At 47.3% G+C, this 18,593-nt stretch overlaps 1 protein-coding gene across 1 annotated transcript in view; it reads right to left on the bottom strand.

Annotated features, from left to right (window-relative positions):
* Positions 1-18,593, bottom strand: part of PCSK9 (proprotein convertase subtilisin/kexin type 9) — a 54,472-nt gene that overhangs the window by 22,433 nt on the left and 13,446 nt on the right. The window contains exons 3-4 of the mRNA XM_030206392.1: positions 18,015-18,138; positions 171-304 (exon numbers count right to left, since the gene is read on the bottom strand). Of these exons, the coding sequence (XP_030062252.1) occupies positions 171-304; positions 18,015-18,138 (258 nt within the window). The remainder of the gene's footprint in view (positions 1-170; positions 305-18,014; positions 18,139-18,593) is intronic.

Here is an 18,593-nt window from a genome sequence, read left to right as displayed (position 1 = left end):
GGGTCGGTGACCTGGCGGAAAACCACCACTGGATCTAACACAATCAGGATTAAGGGTGAAGATCAGTATAACAAGATATCACAGTTAGTCAAGAAATATCAACACAGTACATGCTAAGATCATGCAAATGACTGCCAATGAAATGGTCACAAAATAACCCCCTCACTCACCTGTCTATAAAAGCGAGTACCATCCTCGTCTGGGACATTCTCAAAATCTGTTACGAACACTTTCCCCTCTATCTCTCGATGGTTGCTCTGGATGCTGGTGTCCAGCAGGTACACCTCCACCAGGTCACCTTTATCTGGGCAAATGAATGACATAGGTACATAGTAGATGATGGCAGAAAAAGACCATCTAGTCTGCCTAACAAGATAAACTGCCTCTCTGCTGTCATCTTACAAATTTCTTACAACCATTACTAGAACGTTTCTTTCATATCGCGTGATGCAGAGTTCAGGCTACACCACCAGGGGGTAATTCTCAAAAGGTCGCCTAAATTTGAGTGCCAGGGTGCTGAGCGCTAAGCGCAGATTCTACACTGGCAATGGCACACAGAATTGCTGTTATAAAATACTACCATAAGTCCACATTTACATGCCTAACTTTAAGAGTGGAGGAGTGGCCTAGTGGTTAGAGCACAGTCTTACAATCCAGAGGTGGCCGGTTCAAATCCCACTGCTGCTCCTTGTGATCTTGAGCAAGTCACTTAACCCTCCATTGCCTCAGGTACAGACTTAGATTGAGAGCCCTCCTGAGACAGAGAAATATCCAGAGTACCTGAATGTAACTCACCTTGAGCTATTACTGAAAAAGGTGAGAGCAAAATCTAAATAAATAATAATTGGTGGAAGTACTTACACTAGCCAAATGGCTCACACAACTGTAGGAAGTTAGGTGCATAATTACAGGTATTGTATAACCCACATGCACAACTGTCAAAAAAAAAAAACTCTTGACCCACCCATATCCCTCTCTAGTTCAACCACCCCCCCCCCCCCCCCCCCCCTGTGCATTCTGGAATTTGTGCATGCAAAGTCAGAATATTGACTAGGGACTGCATATAACTGCTGCCAATTAGCTCCAATTATGGTCAACGATTGGTCATTAAATTAGTGGCTTGTTAGCTAAGTTACGGTCACAACTGCTCTTAGTCTAAAAATTACACATACAAGTTGCAAATTCGGCCACACAACTTTAAAGAGTTAGGGTGTTAGGTAGGCTGTCATAGAGGCTGCTAAATCATATTTGTATTCACATTTGTGGGAGTGGGAGGGGGTCAGTGACCACTGGGGGCTATTGGGGGGTCACCCCTGATTTCCTCCAGTGGTCATCTGGTCTTTTTGAGCGCCTTATTCATTATAAAAACAGGTCTAGCCCAAAATGTCTTAGTTTTAGTCCTGGACACTTTTGTTTTGTTCCATTATGGCTGAAAAACACCCAAGTGTTAGGAACGCCCAGCTCCCACCCTTAGCGCGCCCCCTTGTGATCTGAACGCACTTCTGACGGACTTCATAGACGAACGTCTAAAAATTGGTTTTGAAAATACCAGTTTGGACGTTTTTGTGAGAAAAACGTCTGAATGCAGATGTATGCCACTTTTTGGACATTTTCCTCTTTTGAAAATGAGCTCCAAAGCAAACTAACCCAAGACAGATAGTGAAGGAAAGAGGGGGGGGGGAGGGGGAGAACTCTAAAATAGAAAAGGTAGGGGGGGTAAACAAACAAGCAAAAGGTAAACTCTAGTGTGTTTCTCACGGTCCCAAGAGGCCCTCTGGACAATTTAGGAGAAATGAACAGTATGAATCATTGAAAAGAGAAGTCTTAAGGCTGGTTCTGAATTGGGTGAAGGATGTTTGTAGTCTCGGATGTAGAGGCAATGAGTTCCATAACTATGGTTCTTGTACGGAGAAAACAGATGCTCTGGTGTCTTTGTGAACTCGATCTTTATAACTAGGTATGGAAAGCTGGCCTTGACTAAGAGATCTAAGTGTGTGTGAAGGCAGATACTGAACCAACTGCCGAGAAAGGTACAATTACTACTAATCATTTCTATAGCGCTACTAGACATACACAGTGCTGTACACAGGTACTTTCTCTGTCCCTAGAGGGCTCCACAATCTAAGTTTTGGTACCTGGGGCAATGGAGGGTAAAGTGACTTACCCAAGGTCACAAGGAACAGCAGTGGGAATCGAACCCAGGTTGCCAGGATCAAAGTCTATGGCACTAACCATTAGGCTATTCCTCCACGCCCAAGAAATTCTGTTGGCTCATGCTGCCTCGCTTTGTGGCGTCCTGTGGATTAGATAGCACTCTAGTGGGAGAATGGTCATTGGAAGGCCTGATCTAATATTGGTCACTTTCTGTCCTCATACCATGGATGTCAAGACCAGTCCAGATCCACTACAATTACCAGAACAGGTGGCTCGCAATCCTGCGTGAGACCCGATCTACCAGGGGCCAGGTTCCCCTGAGGACAATGTTTTAAGCACTAGGAGAAAAAGTTTAAAGGTGATCCTATGGGAAATGGGAAGCCAGTGGACTGATTTTAATAAAGGGGTAATATGGTGATTTTGCCGGCTCTATTAATAACATGGAGTACAGTATTCTGTACCAACCGAAGTCGATAGAGGTCTTTTATCCAGAAGCCCTTATATAGAATCTATTCTAAAACTGAATCTAGGTGCCCCAATTGCATTATAGAGAACTAGAGTAACTAGGCATTGGCAAGCCTTACCTTTACGTATCCCAGACTTTGGCGTAGCCAGACTTCGGCGGGAGGGGGGCCCAGAGCCCGAGGTGAGGGGGCACATTTTAGCCCCCCCCCCCCCACCGCTGACGACCCATCCCCCCGCCGCCACCACCACCACCAACTTTGACCCTCCCCTATCAACGACCCTCTCGACCCACCCCTCCTGCCGCCAACCCGCCGTCGCCTACCTTTGCTGGTGGGGGACCCCAACCCCCGCCAGCCGAGGTCCTCTTCTTCCGGTGCAAGGCTTCGTTCTGTTTCTGAGTCTGACGTCCAAACGTGCAGGACGTCAGACTCAGAAACAGAACGAAACCTTGCGCCGGAAGAAGAGGACCTCGACTGGTGGAGGTTGGGGTCCCCCGCCAGCAAAGGTAGGCGACGGTGGGGTCCAGGGCCAAATCTACGGGGGCCCAGGCCCCGTGGCCCCACATAGCTACGCCACTGACCTATCCATAATTAAACCAGCCATAGAACTGGTGCAAGTGCAGAAGCGTAAATACACAGAAACACAGTAAGAGGCCTGTAAAGTCCATCCACTCTACCCAACAAGGCAGTCAAGAGCCATGCCCACCGTTCTGTTCAGGTTATAATCATTCATGACTGAACACTGGTTGGCAATTTACCATCATGTGAACCAGAGACAGACAGTTAAGTACGACGCATTCTGGAAAAAATATGGGGCCGATAGACTGCGGGAGGGAGCCCGGCTAACTCTTGTGGTCGACGATCAGCGTGGATATTCAATGCCATGCCATTTATGGTGACCGGCATTGAATATACGGTTTATTTTTGGCAGGTTTAAACTTAGCCGGCTATGTTAATATTCGGAGATAGCCGGTTAGGTATAAACTGACCAAAGCTATTTCAGCAATTTACGTGGCTCAATGTGATTGTTTACAATAGCCGGCTATGTGCTGGATATTCAGGGATAGCTGCCTATCCAGCTTATTTTTGAAAGAGATTGCCGGCCATCTTCCTACACAAATCGGGCCAAATCGGTATAATGGAAAGCCGATTTTGGCCGGCTTCAACTGCTTTCCGTCACCGAGCCAGCCAAAGTTAAAGGGGGCGTTTCGGAAGGGTATGGAAGGCGGGACGGGGGCGTGGTTATGAGATGGCCAGCTTCAGCCGATAATGGAAAAAAGATGGCCAGCTCTGATGAGCATTTCGCCAGCTTCACTTGGTCCATTTTTTATCACGACCAAGCCTCAAAAAAGTGCCCCAATTGACCAGATGACCACCGGAGGGAATCAGGGATCACCTCCCCTTACTCCCCCAGTGGTCACCAACCCCCTCCCACCCAAAAAAAAAATAAAAAAATTTTTTTTTTGCCAGCCTGAAATGTCATACCCAGCTCCCTGACAACAGTATGCAGGTCCCTGGAAAAGTTGTTTGTGGGTGCAGTGCACTTCAGGCAGGTGGACCCAGGCCCATCCCCCCCTACCTGTTACACTTGTGGTGGTAAATGGGAGCCCTCCAAATCCCCCCCAAAACCCACTGTACCCACATGTAGGTGCCCCTCTTCACCCCTTAGGGCTATGGTAGTCAGGGCCGGTCTTAGCAAGTGCGGGGCCCTATGCAGACCAATTTGGGGGGGGGCCCATCCTAGCCCCACCCACCCTAGCCCCGCCCCCACCCTAGCTCCACCCCATTGATAAGATTATTCAATTTTTAGAACATTTTTTTATTTATGAAATTTTATTTATGAAATAAAGACAAATGAAGCTAAACTTGTATTAAAAAACTGATTGAAATAATAAGCACAATGCTATCATGAAACCTCCCGTCCCCAGAAATTATTCAGTTCAAGTCCACTACAATTAGTAGTTCCAATTCTCATAACAAAGGAGAATAAAGGAAAAATATTAAGAAAAGATCCAGTACTTTCAAATTCCCCTATTACTCTGTAACCCATCAAACCAGAGAGGCAAGTAGCCACATCAGTTACTAAAATAGTTTGAACTGATTGTACCTACTTCATGATTTCCATTCTCAGATTTTAGCTTAGTAATCTTATCTTCCTGTGATTGCAGCCTAGCTTCCAAATGATTAATTTGAGGTTCATAACATTAATTACTGGAAGCAGTGTTTTAGCTAAATCTGCTATTGCCATCCAAATTTTTATCAGGAGAAATATCTGCAGATCTATGTGAAAATAACCCAGATATGTTAGAAACAGCCTCTTCCAAGCCAGAAGATCTTACTTGCTCAGCTTCTCCAGCAACTAATGTTGTTGGGCCAAATTCCTCTCAGGGAGGCAGACATTTCCAACCCTTGCACCGTCCGCAAGCGTCGTTAGATGAGAGAGACACTTCTCCTGATCTCCTGCCTGCATGGAATCCGCTTTCGATTTGGTATAAGTGCACAACTGTTGGCGTCAGCAACAATGGCTCACCTCACGTCCTTACCACTTCCGACCAGGCTCCAGCTTTTCCTGCTCAGTGACTCCCGCCCTCGCATCCGGAAACAGGAAATACATCAGAAGGCGGGACATTGAGCGGGAAGCTGGAGCCTGAAGGTGAGCCGTCGCGCTGCAACTGTCTGTCGTCGCTGTCGGGGGCGGGGCCATCGCTGCCTGGGCTGGCTCGCTGGCATCGCTCAGTCGCCGGGCTCCGGGGGACTCGGGAGCTGACGGCGGGCTCAGCGGGCCCAAGCCGGGGGTGGGTGCAGCGCCGGAGGTGATGGGAGCGGAGCGGCCGAGCTGCGGGAATGGGGATCATCTCAGGTGACTAAGGCGAGCAGTGGCGGAGGTCGGAGCAGAGGCACGAGTGAGGCAGAGTTGAGGCGCACTGCGTGGGGCCCCCTTTGGCGTGCTGTGCGGGGCCCCCTTAGGCGCGGGGCCCTATGCGGTTGCCTTGGTCGCCTCTGCCTAAGACCGGCCCTGATGGTAGTGGTATAGAGTTGTGGAGAGTGGGTTTTGGGGGAAGAGTGGCCTAGTGGTTAGGGTGGTGGACTTTGGTCCTGGGGAACTGAGGAACTGAGTTCAATTCCCGGCACAGGCAGCTCCTTGTGACTCTGGGCAAGTCACTTAACCCTCCATTGCCTGCCGCATAGAGCCTGCCATGAGTGGGAAAGCGCGGGGTACAAATGTAACTAAAATAAAAATTTGGGGGGTTCAGCACCCAAGGTAAGGGAGGTATGCACCTGGGACCAATTTTTGAAGTCCACTGCAATGCCCCCTAGGGTGCCCGGTTGGTGTCCTGGCACGTGAGGGGGGGGGGCAGTGCACTACAAATGCTGGCTCCTCCCATGACCAAATGCCTTGGATTTGGCCAGGTTTGAGATGGCCGGCTTCAGTTTCCATTATCAGTGAAAAACGATGGTGGCCATCTGAAACCTGGCCATCTCTGACATTTGGCCGGCCCCAACCGTATTATCGAAACAAAAGATGGTCGGCCATCTTTTTCAATTATACGGTTCGGAACAGCTCTTTGCCATTCAATTATGCCCCTCCATGTCACTCAGTATAGCCGGTTATCTCCTAGCTGTTAACTGAGAATATTCAGTGAGGGATAACCGGTTATCCACCGCTGAATATCGTTGGATAGCCGGTTAAGTGCCATTTAACCGGCCAGGTGTCGTTCCTGGCCAGTTAAATGGTTTTGAATATCGGGGTGTATATGTTTAAACCCCCAAAAATTGCTAACAGTATTAAGTTGCTAATTTCAACATTAAGATGTCTTTCCCTCCCCCTTGAGATGCAGAGCAGCCTCACTCATAGCATATGTTATTAAATGCAGCAAGAGTGCACGTTAATTACAGCATTCTGTAACCTTGGTCCTGCTCAACATAGCCCTGGATGCCGGATAAGCTCTTCAGGTTAGGCACCTGTACCAGGGCGTACAAAAATAATATCTTTGATGAGCTGGGTGTAAGCCGGGGCTGGGCTAATTCCTGGTAGGCTGGGGGATTCTGCCACTACCTTTGTCACTTGAATACAGTCCACAAAAGAATCTACTCTCAAAGGTTGCTTTTAATAAACAGTGAACTTTATTAACTGGAACTTCTTGCATCAAGTAAGGTTAACAGTCATCCACTCCCATTCCCTCATAGGACAATCCCAGGGCATTGATCAGATGGTATTTGCTCAGTCTCATTCAATGTCCGCTTGGATCTAACTTCTCAAGCCCTTCCCACCCAGCAGAACAACCCACGGCTGCAGCTTGTCCGCTCCCTGCCAGACAAGCATCCCATGAGCTTTTCCCCAGCTGCCAGACTGTATACAGGACCAGATCTCCCTGTCCATCCCTTTTCCCCCTGGAGGTGTGGCTCCTCTCACCCACCTCTGGCCCGAACAAGTCTCTCTCCCTGTTCCACTCGTGGAGGGGAGTGGGGTGCTCTCTCTTTCCCTTCTGCGGAGCTTCCTTCTTCAATCCCTGGTCCCTCAGCAGAGATCAATTAGAGTAGTCCCTGCTTATGATGCCGGGCAGGATACCCCCTCAACTCCACAGGTCTCGGGCAGGGCCGCCGAGAGACTGGGCCAGGCCCGGGACAAGGCCGCCCCCCCACCTGAGGTCGCCGGGCCCTCCCTCCACCCGCCACCAGGCCCTCTCTCCACTCCCGGGCCCTCTGCACTGACCTTAAGCGCCTCCTCACCTTCGAAAGCGCAGCAAGCAGCGACAGACCACTCCTTCCTTCCGTGTCCCGCCCTCGCGGAAGTTACATCAGGCGAGGGCGGGACACGGAAGGAAGGAGTGGTCTGCCGCTGCTTGCTGCACTTTCGAAGGTGAGGCGCTTAAGTTCAGTGCCAGGGAGCGACGGAGGGCGGGCTGGCCGGACTGCGGCGGTGGCGGCCCCCCCCTCCCCACCGGAGGCCCGGGCCCGGGGAATTTTGTCCCCCCTGTCCCCCCCTCTCGGCGGCCCTGGTCTTGGGGGATTTCGGGCAGTCAAACACTTTGTGCCCACTGCCTGCCCATGCTCTGCCCGTGAGTACACCCCTCTGCATTTACACACTATGCACTTGCACACACCATTACAGGATAATGCTTAGGCACGCCTGCTTGCACTTTCACAGGGTAATGCCACCTGCCAAGCGTTGGTATTCTGTTCGTTTATGAGCGCAAGGGGCATGCCAATGCAGGTGCCCAGTTCTAGCACTGCCTTTCACATGTCCAGCTAAGCAGTTTAATTTAAGGCTGCTGTTTTACTAGTCTAAAATCAGTAGCTCCCAAACCTCATCCCGGAGGCACCCCATCCAATCAGGTTTTCAGGATATCCACAATACATATTCATGAAGAGATATTTACATGTGTTGCCTCCACTGCATACAGATCTCTCTCATGAATATGCATTGTGGATATCCTGAAAACCTGACTGGCTGGGGTGCCTCTAAGACCAGGTTTGGGAACCACTATGTAGATCATTCCTTAATCTTATTGACCTATAAGTGCATTCGCTCTGCAGCTCCTCAGTACCTTTCCACTCTCATCTCTCCCTACATTCCTCCCCGGGAACTCCGTTCACTGGGTAAATCTCTCTTATCTGTACCCTTCTCCTCCACCACTAACTCCAGACTCCGTTCCTTTTATCTTGCTGCACCATATGCCTGGAATAGACTTCCTGAGCTGGTACGTCAAGCTCCATCTCTGGCCGTCTTCAAGTCTAAGCTGAAATCCCACCTCTTTGATGCTGCTTTTAACTCCTAACCCTTATTCACTTGTTCAGAACCCTTATTTTATCATCCCCACCTTAGTAATTCCCTTATCTCTTATTTGTCCTGTTTGGCTGTCCTAATTAGATTGTAAGCTCTGTCGAGCAGGGACTGCCTCTTCATGTTCAAGTGTACAGCGCTGCGTACGTCTAGTAGCGCTTTAGAAATGATAAGTAGTAGTAGTAGTAATATTGCCGTTCTCCTATAGTTGGGTGTTCTGCCCTCACTCTACCTTAAATCCACGCCAACGATATCTATATAATGCTGCACTCTCTTGAGGATACCGCTGGAAATCCACGGACGGGAGGTTTATATGTTTAGTGGCAGCTGCTAAATGCATAAGTCCTTTGAATACTGACCCGATTTCAAAATGCACTCTAGAGCAGGAGCCGGGTTACCAACTGCTACAATACTGGTCCACCTCCCACGTTCCACAAACGATGCGCTGTTGGTCCAGGTTTTCCTTCCGCTCCGCGTACCTTTCTTCCTACTTTCTGTTGGTGTTTCCATCTGTGGCTTTTTTAATTGCAGGACCACCTACAGCTTCTATCGGTATCTCCTATCGCAATGTCCTTTTTTTCTGATCTGAACCTTCCCTTACAAGGGCCTCCCCGGACAAAAAAAAAAGTTGTTTGTTAATCATTTATTCCAAATCAATACCAAGCTAGTCCAAAACGTCGAGTGAGTGCTGAGGAGCCATGCCACGCGTTACACAACACCCTGCTCATGAACTTAAATTAATGTAATCTTACATTTATAGTCCGTTTTACCGACAAGTTCTAAGCAGAGTACAATCAAACAGTGAGGCAGCATTGAGCCACGATTATACAGAGAACACGATTAAATGTCATTTTCCAACATTGAACAAGATTCCGATGTCATTACACAACACCCCGCTGCAACGACAAATTTCCATTCAGGGCTGGGCAAATTAGGGTTCTGGCAGAGCCGGCGAATTTAAACTTGAGTTTTCCGCTTGCATTTTCGGGGTTGAGGTGGATAACCAACTCACTATGCTTAACCCAGTTAATAAGGTAGCGAAGAGTTCTTTTTTTTCTTATTAAGAAAACTATGAATTATCCGGAAATATTACAAAATTATCTTTCAAGCTTGTGGGTCAATCATTACTGCTTTCTAAAACAGATCACTACTAGCAAGTAAAACTCTCTAATTAATATCTTTCTTATTGCGAGGAAAAGACTTCAGATACTCGGTTCATGCTGATTTAACAGCCCTGTGGACCGGGTTGCTCAGCGTTTACATTGAAATATTTCTTTCTTTAAGTAAATCTACTGGCGAGTGAGTCTGAAAAACGTCATTATCAACTAATGGGCGTACCATTGATATCAAAGCTAAACAGCAGCTAAGTATACATTCACCTATATGATTTAAACACGCTATGAAAAAATAAAAGCACAAACATTAGTTGATAACGAGGTTTTTCAGACTCACTTGCCAGCAGATTTACTTAAAGAAAGAAATATTTCAATGTAAACGCTGAGCAACCCGGTCCACAGGGCTGTTAAATCAGCATGAACCGAGTATCTGAAGTCTTTTCCTCGCAATAAGAAAGATATTAATTAGAGAGTTTTACTTGCTAGTCATGGACTTTTATTATATCTCTCTTTATAGCAAGTACCAGGTATAAGTTAATGATAAAATAGATCACTGCAATGTGATCTATGTGGGTTGTACTAACTCTTTACTAAAGAAATTGCAAACAGTTCAAAATTTGGCCATAAGGGTAATATATCCGTTGAAAATGGGTGATTCAGTTAAACCATGTTTATACAGACTCCATTGATTACCGGTCAGGGCAACGGTTTATATCAAGCTATGTACTTCAGTTTTTATATGGCTTTGCACCTTTTAATTTGGTCAGTTTCTTTCCACTTCTGGCTAGACAACTAAGGTAGGGTCAGCTTCTCTTAAGATTTCCACCTGTGAATTCGATTCAGTTTTTTAGACAACTATCTTCATCTTTGTCTTATCAGGCTGCCTCTGTTTGGAATTCCTTCCTTAGGGTCCCTTTTACCAGGCTGCGGCAAAAGAGGGGCCGCACTGGTGCGTGTTTTTGACAGCGGGTAACAGGTAGGTTTTTGTTGTTTTCAGGAAATGGCCCTGCGGTAAATGAAATGCTTGTCGCACAGCCACTTCAAGGGGGAGCCCTTACCACCACCCACTGAAGTGGCGGTAAGGGGCTCCCGCACTGACCTGGCGGTAGCTGGGCAGCACATGGCATTCAAACAAAAAAAGCAACACTGGGCCTTCAAGACTGTAACAGGAGTTCTTTATTAACAGGTGACCCGACACGGGCCGTGTTCCGGCGTTAGACAACGCCTGCCTCAGGGGTCGAGTTTTTGTTCTGCGGTATAGTAGTTGTATTTGTATCCACACCATTGTCACCTCTCGTTTAGACTACTGCAATCTGCTTCTTGCTGGCCTCCCACTTAGTCACCTCTCCCCTCTCCAATCGGTTCAAAACTCTGCTGCCCGTCTCGTCTTCCGCCAGGGTCGCTTTACTCATACTACCCCTCTCCTCAAGACCCTTCACTGGCTCCCTATCTGTTTTCGCATCCTGTTCAAACTTCTTCTACTAACCTATAAATGTTCTCACTCTGCTGCTCCCCAGTATCTCTCCACACTCGTCCTTCCCTACACCCCTTCCCGTGCACTCCGCTCCATGGATAAATCCTTCTTATCCGTTCCCTTCTCCACTACTGCCAACTCCAGACTTCGCGCCTTCTGTCTCGCTGCACCCTACGCCTGGAATAAACTTCCTGAGCCCCTACGTCTTGCCCCATCCTTGGCCACCTTTAAATCTAGACTGAAAGCCCACCTCTTTTACATTGCTTTTGACTCGTAACCACTTGTAACCACTCGCCTCCACCTACCCTCCTCTCCTCCTTCCTGTACACATTAATTGATTTGATGTGCTTACTTTATTTTTTGTCTATTAGATTGTAAGCTCTTTGAGCAGGGACTGTCTTTCTTCTATGTTTGTGCAGTGCTGCGTACGCCTTGTAGCGCTATAGAAATGCTAAATAGTAGTAGTAGTAGTATTTGTCCAAATCCTCAACAGATAAAAAGGTGTCTGTCGATTAAGAATCGCCGCAATTCGGGGATTTGCCTCCTGTAAAAGCCTTCCCTTTTGTAAAAATCGCTGGTAAAAGCTTTTTACAAAAGGGAAGGCTTTTACAGGAGGCAAATCCCCGAATTGCGGCGATTCTTAAATCGACAGACACCTTTTTATCTGTTGAGGATTTGGACAAATACAACTACTATACCGCAGAACAAAAACTCGACCCCTGAGGCAGGCGTTGTCTAACTCCGAAACACGGCCCTTGTCGGGTCACCTGTAAATAAAGAACTCCTGTTGTTACAGTCTTGAAGGCCCAGTGTTGCTTTTTTTGTTTGAATACTTTTTTTTGTTTGCTGTATTACCCTCTCTATTGGTTCAGCACATGGCATTGCCAAATTACCACCGGATACACACCGGTGCTGCAAAAATAGATAGATCTTTATAGCACCAGATATGACGGCACACTGGGGGTGCGAATAGCGCAGCAGCCTGGCGGTGCTTCCTTTTTAGCGACTTTGTAAAAGGGGCCCTTAGCGGGCTCCCAAGAAGAGTATCAGTACTTTTGTAAGAAACATAAAACCGTTTTGATCAGGACGTATGTGGACTGAATTTTATGATATGTTAATTTGCTGTCCAACCTGGATAAATTGTTCTGGAAGTCTCCAGCTGTTATCTTCAATGAACTGGAAAAGCTATTGCAGAATATAAGATCGACTTGTAATGTAATGCAAGGGTGGTGAGTACTCTAGGCAAACCGTCAGCCTTACAACACCCCCCCCCCCCATTAATTTTCAGGCCCCTAGTCTCAGCCACAGACCTACCCCCCCCCCCAAAAAAAATGTTGATAATTAAATGCAACAATTTATTTCATGATCGTTGCACAAACATCCTATAAAAATGTAGGTTAAAGTAAGAGCCAACGGTTCTTTGAGTTTCTGTGGCTGTTAGAACCTACCAGTGCCATAGCGAGGGCTAATGGCACCCGGGGCGGGTCACCGCTGCGCGCACCCCCCCCCCCCCCCCCCGGGTGCAGCACGACGCGACCCCCCCCTTCTGCGGCACCCCCCCCCCCCTGGAGCGCAACCCCCCCCCCCCCCGGAGTGCATTCTTACCTGCGGGAGGGCCGATCCGCCCCGAGTGTACGTCACTCGGAGCTGCGTCGGCCCCGCTGGTTCCCTGCTCTCTCTGCCCCAGAACAGGAAGTAACCTGTTCTGGGCAGAGGGAGCAGGGAACCAGCGGGGCCGGCACCCCCCGAGCGCGTGCACCCGGGGCGGACCGCCCCTCCTGCCCCCCCCCCTTCCTATGCCACTGGAACCTACTGTTTTGTTTTGATTGCAATTGTACTGTTTGATGTTGTATATAACTTAGAAACATAGAAACATGATGGCAGATAAAGGCCAAATGGCCCATCAAGTCTGCACATCCTCTGTAACCCCTAACTCCTCCTTTTCCTAAGTGATCCCATATGCTTATCCCATGCCTTTTTAAATTCTGACAGAGTCCTCGACTCCACGACCTCCACCGGGAGGCCATTTCACGCTTTCTGTGAAATAATATTTTCTTAGATTACTCCTAAGCCTATTCCCTCTTAACTTCATCGTATGCCCCCTCGTTCCAGAGTTTTCCTTCAGTTGAAAGAGGCTCACTTCCAGTACGTTAATGCCCTTGAGATATTTAAACGTCTCTATCGTATCTCCTCTCTCCCAGCGTAACTTGCATTATTTATGAATGTTTTTGTAACATTGCTTCTAGAAGATTTGTCAAATAAATAAATAAATACGCCCTTTCTGCCTCACCTCACCCCATGCTTGGAATAAACTCCCTGAGCCCATATGCCAGGCCCCCTCCCTGCCCATCTTCAAATCCTTGCTCAAAGCCCACCTCTTCAATGTCGCCTTCGGCACCTAACCATTATACCTCTATTCAGGAAATCTTGACATCCCCAACTTGACATTTCGTCCTTTACATTGTAAGCTCCTTCGAGCAGGGACTGTCCTTCTTTGTTAAACTGTACAGCGCTGCGTAACCCTAGTAGCGCTCTAGAAATGTTAAGTAGTAGTAGTAGTAAGTATCAGTTACGAAGGTGCAGCTGGTTCACCACGTGGCTGCCCAAATATTGAAGAATTTCAAACTGATCGATCATGTTACTGCAATTCTGGCTATACATCTCTGGTTGCCTGTTGTAAATCAACTAATACATTCATCAGCAGACCAGTTTTCATCTCCACCTTCGACTTTGCAGATCGCTTGCCTTTCTGTTTTCTCTGAGGATATAAACTGCCTTGATCTATTGTAGATTTGAAAGAAATGACAAGGTTTAATTAAAAGATAACCAATAAACAAGCGCCAAGTTCAATTCAAGATGCTTTGTCTGGTAACTTGCGATCTTTCTGTAATGGTCCTTTTTTGTTACACCGGGGCAGTCACGTTTGCCCGGTGATACTGAGACTTTCAGTGCGAATTTGCTTATTCCTTTGACAGCGCATCATCTGTATGTACACGGTCTTTTAAAAGACCTATACGTTACTTCCAGTCCCCACTAGCAGCGCTGTCCAATTCGCGATTCGAATCGATTCATCAATTCATTTTCGGCGTATCGATTCAAATCAATTTTCTTTTTTAAAAAAAATCGATTCTTTAAAGAATCGCGAATTGGACAGCATTACTAGTGGGGACTGGAAGTAACGCATAGGTCTTTAAAAAGACCGTGTACATACAGATGATGCGCTGTCAAAGGAATAAGCAAATTCGCACTGAAAAATCTCAGTATCACAGGGCAAACGTGACTGCCCCGGTATAGCAAAAAAGGACCATTACAGAAAGAACGTGAATTACCAGACAAAGCATCTTGAATTGAACTTGGCACTTGTTTATTGTTTATCATGAATTAAACCTTGTCATTTCTTTCAAAATGAAAATGAATTAGCTGCTTCCCTGCCACTAGCATCATTCCTCTTTTGATTTTTACACAATCAGACTCCTACTACTACTACTACTACTATTTAGCATTTCTATAGCGCTACAAGGCGTACGCAGCGCTGCACAAACATAGAAGAAAGACAGTCTCTGCTCAAAGAGCTTACAATCTAATAGACAAAAAATAAAATAAAGTAAGCAAATCAAATCAATTAATGTGATCGGGAAGGAAGAGAGGAGGGTAGGTGGAGGCGAGTGGTTACGAGTCAAAAGCAATGTAAAAGAGGTGGGCTTTCAGTCTAGATTTAAAGGTGGCCAAGGATGGGGCAAGACGTAGGGGCTCAGGAAGTTTATTCCAGGCGTAGGGTGCAGCGAGACAGAAGGCGCGAAGTCTGGAGTTGGCAGTAGTGGAGAAGGGAACAGATAAGAAGGATTTATCCATGGAGCGGAGTGCACGGGAAGGGGTGTAGGGAAGGACGAGTGTGGAGAGATACTGGGGAGCAGCAGAGTGAGTACATTTATAGGTTAGTAGAAGAAGTTTGAACAGGATGCGAAAACGGATAGGGAGCCAGTGAAGAGACTTGAGGAGAGGGGTAGTATGAGTAAAGCGACCCTGGCGGAAGATGAGACGGGCAGCAGAGTTTTGAACCGACTGGAGAGGGGAGAGGTGACTAAGTGGGAGGCCAGCAAGAAGCAGATTGCAGTAGTCTAAGCGAGAGGTGACAAGGGTGTGGATAAGGGTTTTGGTAGAGTGCTCGGAAAGAAAGGGGCGGATTTTACGGATGTTGTAAAGAAAGAAACGACAGGTCTTGGCGATCTGCTGGATATGAGCAGAGAAGGAGAGAGAAGAGTCATAGATGACCCCAAGGTTTCAAGCTGAGGAGACAGGGAGAATGAGAGAGCCATCAACAGAAATAGAAAACGGGGGGGGGGGGGGGGGGCGGGAGTGGGGAGGTGGGTTTGGGGGGAAAAATGAGAAGCATCGTGTATGCCGAAACACGGTTGCCGTAACGAGTCTTAATATTCGTTTTAAGAAATAAATTGGATTGGTTGAACCAGTGGTCTGTCTAGCCGTCCTTTATTTCCCACTTCTGGAATTTCTGTTGGCTTCTTCATGAGATTTTTTCGTGTTCAGTTACCGTTTGGTTCCTTTATACCTGTGGCCATTATTTCAGAGATATCAGGCATCCTGGGAACTGCGTTCATCACAGCACTCCCTTCTTCAGGTTTCAGGAAATATTAAGTTACATTCAACCTATCTATGTGCTTTTTCAGTTCGGGTTCCCAAGCTGTGGAAAGCTCTACCAGTAGATTCACAGCTTAACAGGTATTATCCTTCCGTTAAGAGGACGTTGAAAGTCTGGTTTTCTTCCAAGGCACTGGGTTAGATTAGAGAATTGAATGATTATTAGAAGTGGATTAGGGGAGGAAGGGTTTCTTTTAATGTTGTTTATGTGTTGGGTTTGAAATGTTATTACTGTTATATGCTTTGGGCTTTCCTGGTGAACTGTGTCATCAAGTATGGAAAAATAAAGATTGAAAAAAAAAATAACACTACTACTACTACTACTACTATTTAGCATTTCTATAGCGCTACAAGGCGTACGCAGCGCTGCACAAACATAGAAGAAAGACAGTCCCTGCTCAAAGAGCTTACAATCTAATAGACAAAAAATAAAGTAAGCAAATCAAATCAACTAATGTGTACAGGAAGGAGGAGAGGAGGGTAGGTGGAGGCTCAGTCCACCAATAAGAGCCAACCTCATCAGTGATGTCACAATGGCTTGATTGCCCGATACTTGGCTCTGATATTGTGATGTCATAAGGGAAAGGGGGAAGGGAAATGGGACTTGATATACCGCCTTTCTGAGGTTTTTGCAACTACATTCAAAGCAGTTTACATATATTCAGGTATTATTTTGTACCAGGGGCAATGGAGGGTTTAGTGACTTACCCAGAGTCACAAGGAGCTGCACTGCACTAACCAATAGGCTACTCCTCTACTACTACTACTAGTACTATTCAGCATTTCTATAGCGCTACAAGGCGTACGCAGCGCTGCACAAACATAGAAGAAAGACAGTCCCTGCTTAAAGAGCTTACAATCTAATAGACAAAAAATAAATAAAGTAAGCAAATCAAATCAATTAATGTGAACGGGAAGGAGGAGAGGAGGGTAGGTGGAGGCAAGTGGTTACGAGTCAAAAGCAATGTTAAAGAGGTGGGCTTTCAGTCTAGATTTAAAGGTGGCCATTGAAAGGGAAACTGAAAAAGAAAAAAAAACCTGAAATTGAATATGATTGAAGAAGAGATTGATTTGTAAGACTGAAAAAGAAAGAAGCTGAGTCATTGAAAGTGAGATTGAAAAAGAGAAATTAAGACACAGAGATAGACACAGCGTCACAGAAACAGAGACTGAAAAAAAAAAGATCGAGATGCTTTTCTTTTACATAATATCTCTGAATACCCCCTCCCCCACATTCTTAGCATGCTGTTAATGTTGTGCATCGGTCGGTAACGGGATCCAAGTATTCTTGGCACATGCACAGTTCTTGTGCTTATGGCTAGAATCGCTCAGACCCTTCCCGACCCCCGCAATCCCCCCAAAATCCCCAGGGGTCCAGTGGATCCCCTCCTGACCCTCCCCCACACCTGAAACATCCCCAGGAGTCCAGTGGACCCTTTCTCGACAACCCCCCCCCCCCCCACACACACACCTATGGACATCCCTGGTGGTCCGGTGGACCCCTGCCCTCCCTCCCCCCCACCAGTCCTATTAGAGCAGCAAGCAGGTCCCTGGAGTAGCCTAGCAGTCAGTGCAGTGCACTGTAGAGAAAGGGACCCAGGCCCATATCCCACTCTAACTGGTACACTTGTGGAAAGTGTCAGCCCCTTGAAACTCAGCAAAACCCTACTGTACCCACATGTAGGTGAGACCTACAGCCATAATGGTTATTGTAGTGGTATATAGTTGGATACAGCATCTTTTTGGTGGGTTTTGGAGGGCTCACCATAGAGTTAGGGGGTAATGATGAGATGTGTACCTGGGAGCTTTTATGTGAAGTCCACTGCAGCGCCCCCTAGGGTGCCTCACTGCTCTGCTGAGATGTCTGTGTGGCCAGTCTACTAAGAATGCTGCCCTCCTCCCCCCCCCCCCCCCCCCCCCCCCCAATACATCTCAATGACTTGATTTTGTACATTTTTCACTTGGATGTTTTTTTTGTTTTTTTTTAAATATGGACCAAAGAGATAAATACACAGAGTATAAAAACATCTAGCAAGAAGTACATTTTGCTGTTTTGAAAATCACTATATTCGTCACTTGGATTCTGGACGCTTTGAGCAAAAAAGTCCAAAGTCGGATTTAGATGTCATATCACAAAATGCCCCTCTATGTGCTCTTGTCTATGGCATGAGTTAACTGCTGCGGTGAACCCCTTTCTGCATCAAGCGGCCAGTGACGTATGCACAGACCTCTTGCTAATCGAACACTTCTGCCGTCTGTCGCTTTCTACATCAGTCTCTAATGTGCCCGAGACCCAGCTGGAAATGCATTTACGGTATTAATGACAGCATACTGCGACAACATAGTAAAAGAAAAGGAATCCTTACTTGGAGGGTTGTACTGATTAGCTATGTGCCGAGATGGGACGATTCTGTCCAGGTTCCAGGGAACACTCTGTGCAAATATGAACGAGTCTTCTTCGATGTAAGCCACATGAGGTAATCTGAGTGCCTACAAAACCAAGGAAACCACTTCCATTTGGTCTACAGGCTCAAAAGCTACAGAAAATTGCATGAACTGCTTAACCCCTGGCAGGGCCGCTGACAGACTGAACTGAGCCAAGGGCAGGGCTGCTGCCCCCCGCCCCCCATCACTGCCACTGCCGCAGCAGGATTGAAATGCCTTGGCTGGCGGAGATCCCGAGGGCCCCACCAGCAGAAGACGTCTTCCTCTAGCACTGACTGCCTGCCCATGCGGCTGCTTTTCCTCTCAGGGCAAGCTCGGTTTCAAAACCCAGCATGCACACCTGAGAGGAAAAGCAACAGCTCAGCAATGGACGGAACAGCAGCGCTGGAGGAAGCTCTGAGTCCTCCCGAGCCTCCGGTGCCGGAGTTTTCTCTCTCCTGCAGGAGCAGGAGAAAGAGAGACCCCGGCGCCGGGCCTCCCTTGGAGGTCCATGCCTGGGG

Source organism: Microcaecilia unicolor, chromosome 6, assembly GCF_901765095.1.
Source record: "Microcaecilia unicolor chromosome 6, aMicUni1.1, whole genome shotgun sequence".
NCBI lineage: Eukaryota > Metazoa > Chordata > Amphibia > Gymnophiona > Siphonopidae > Microcaecilia > Microcaecilia unicolor.
This window is presented reverse-complemented; position numbering and strand designations above follow the sequence as displayed.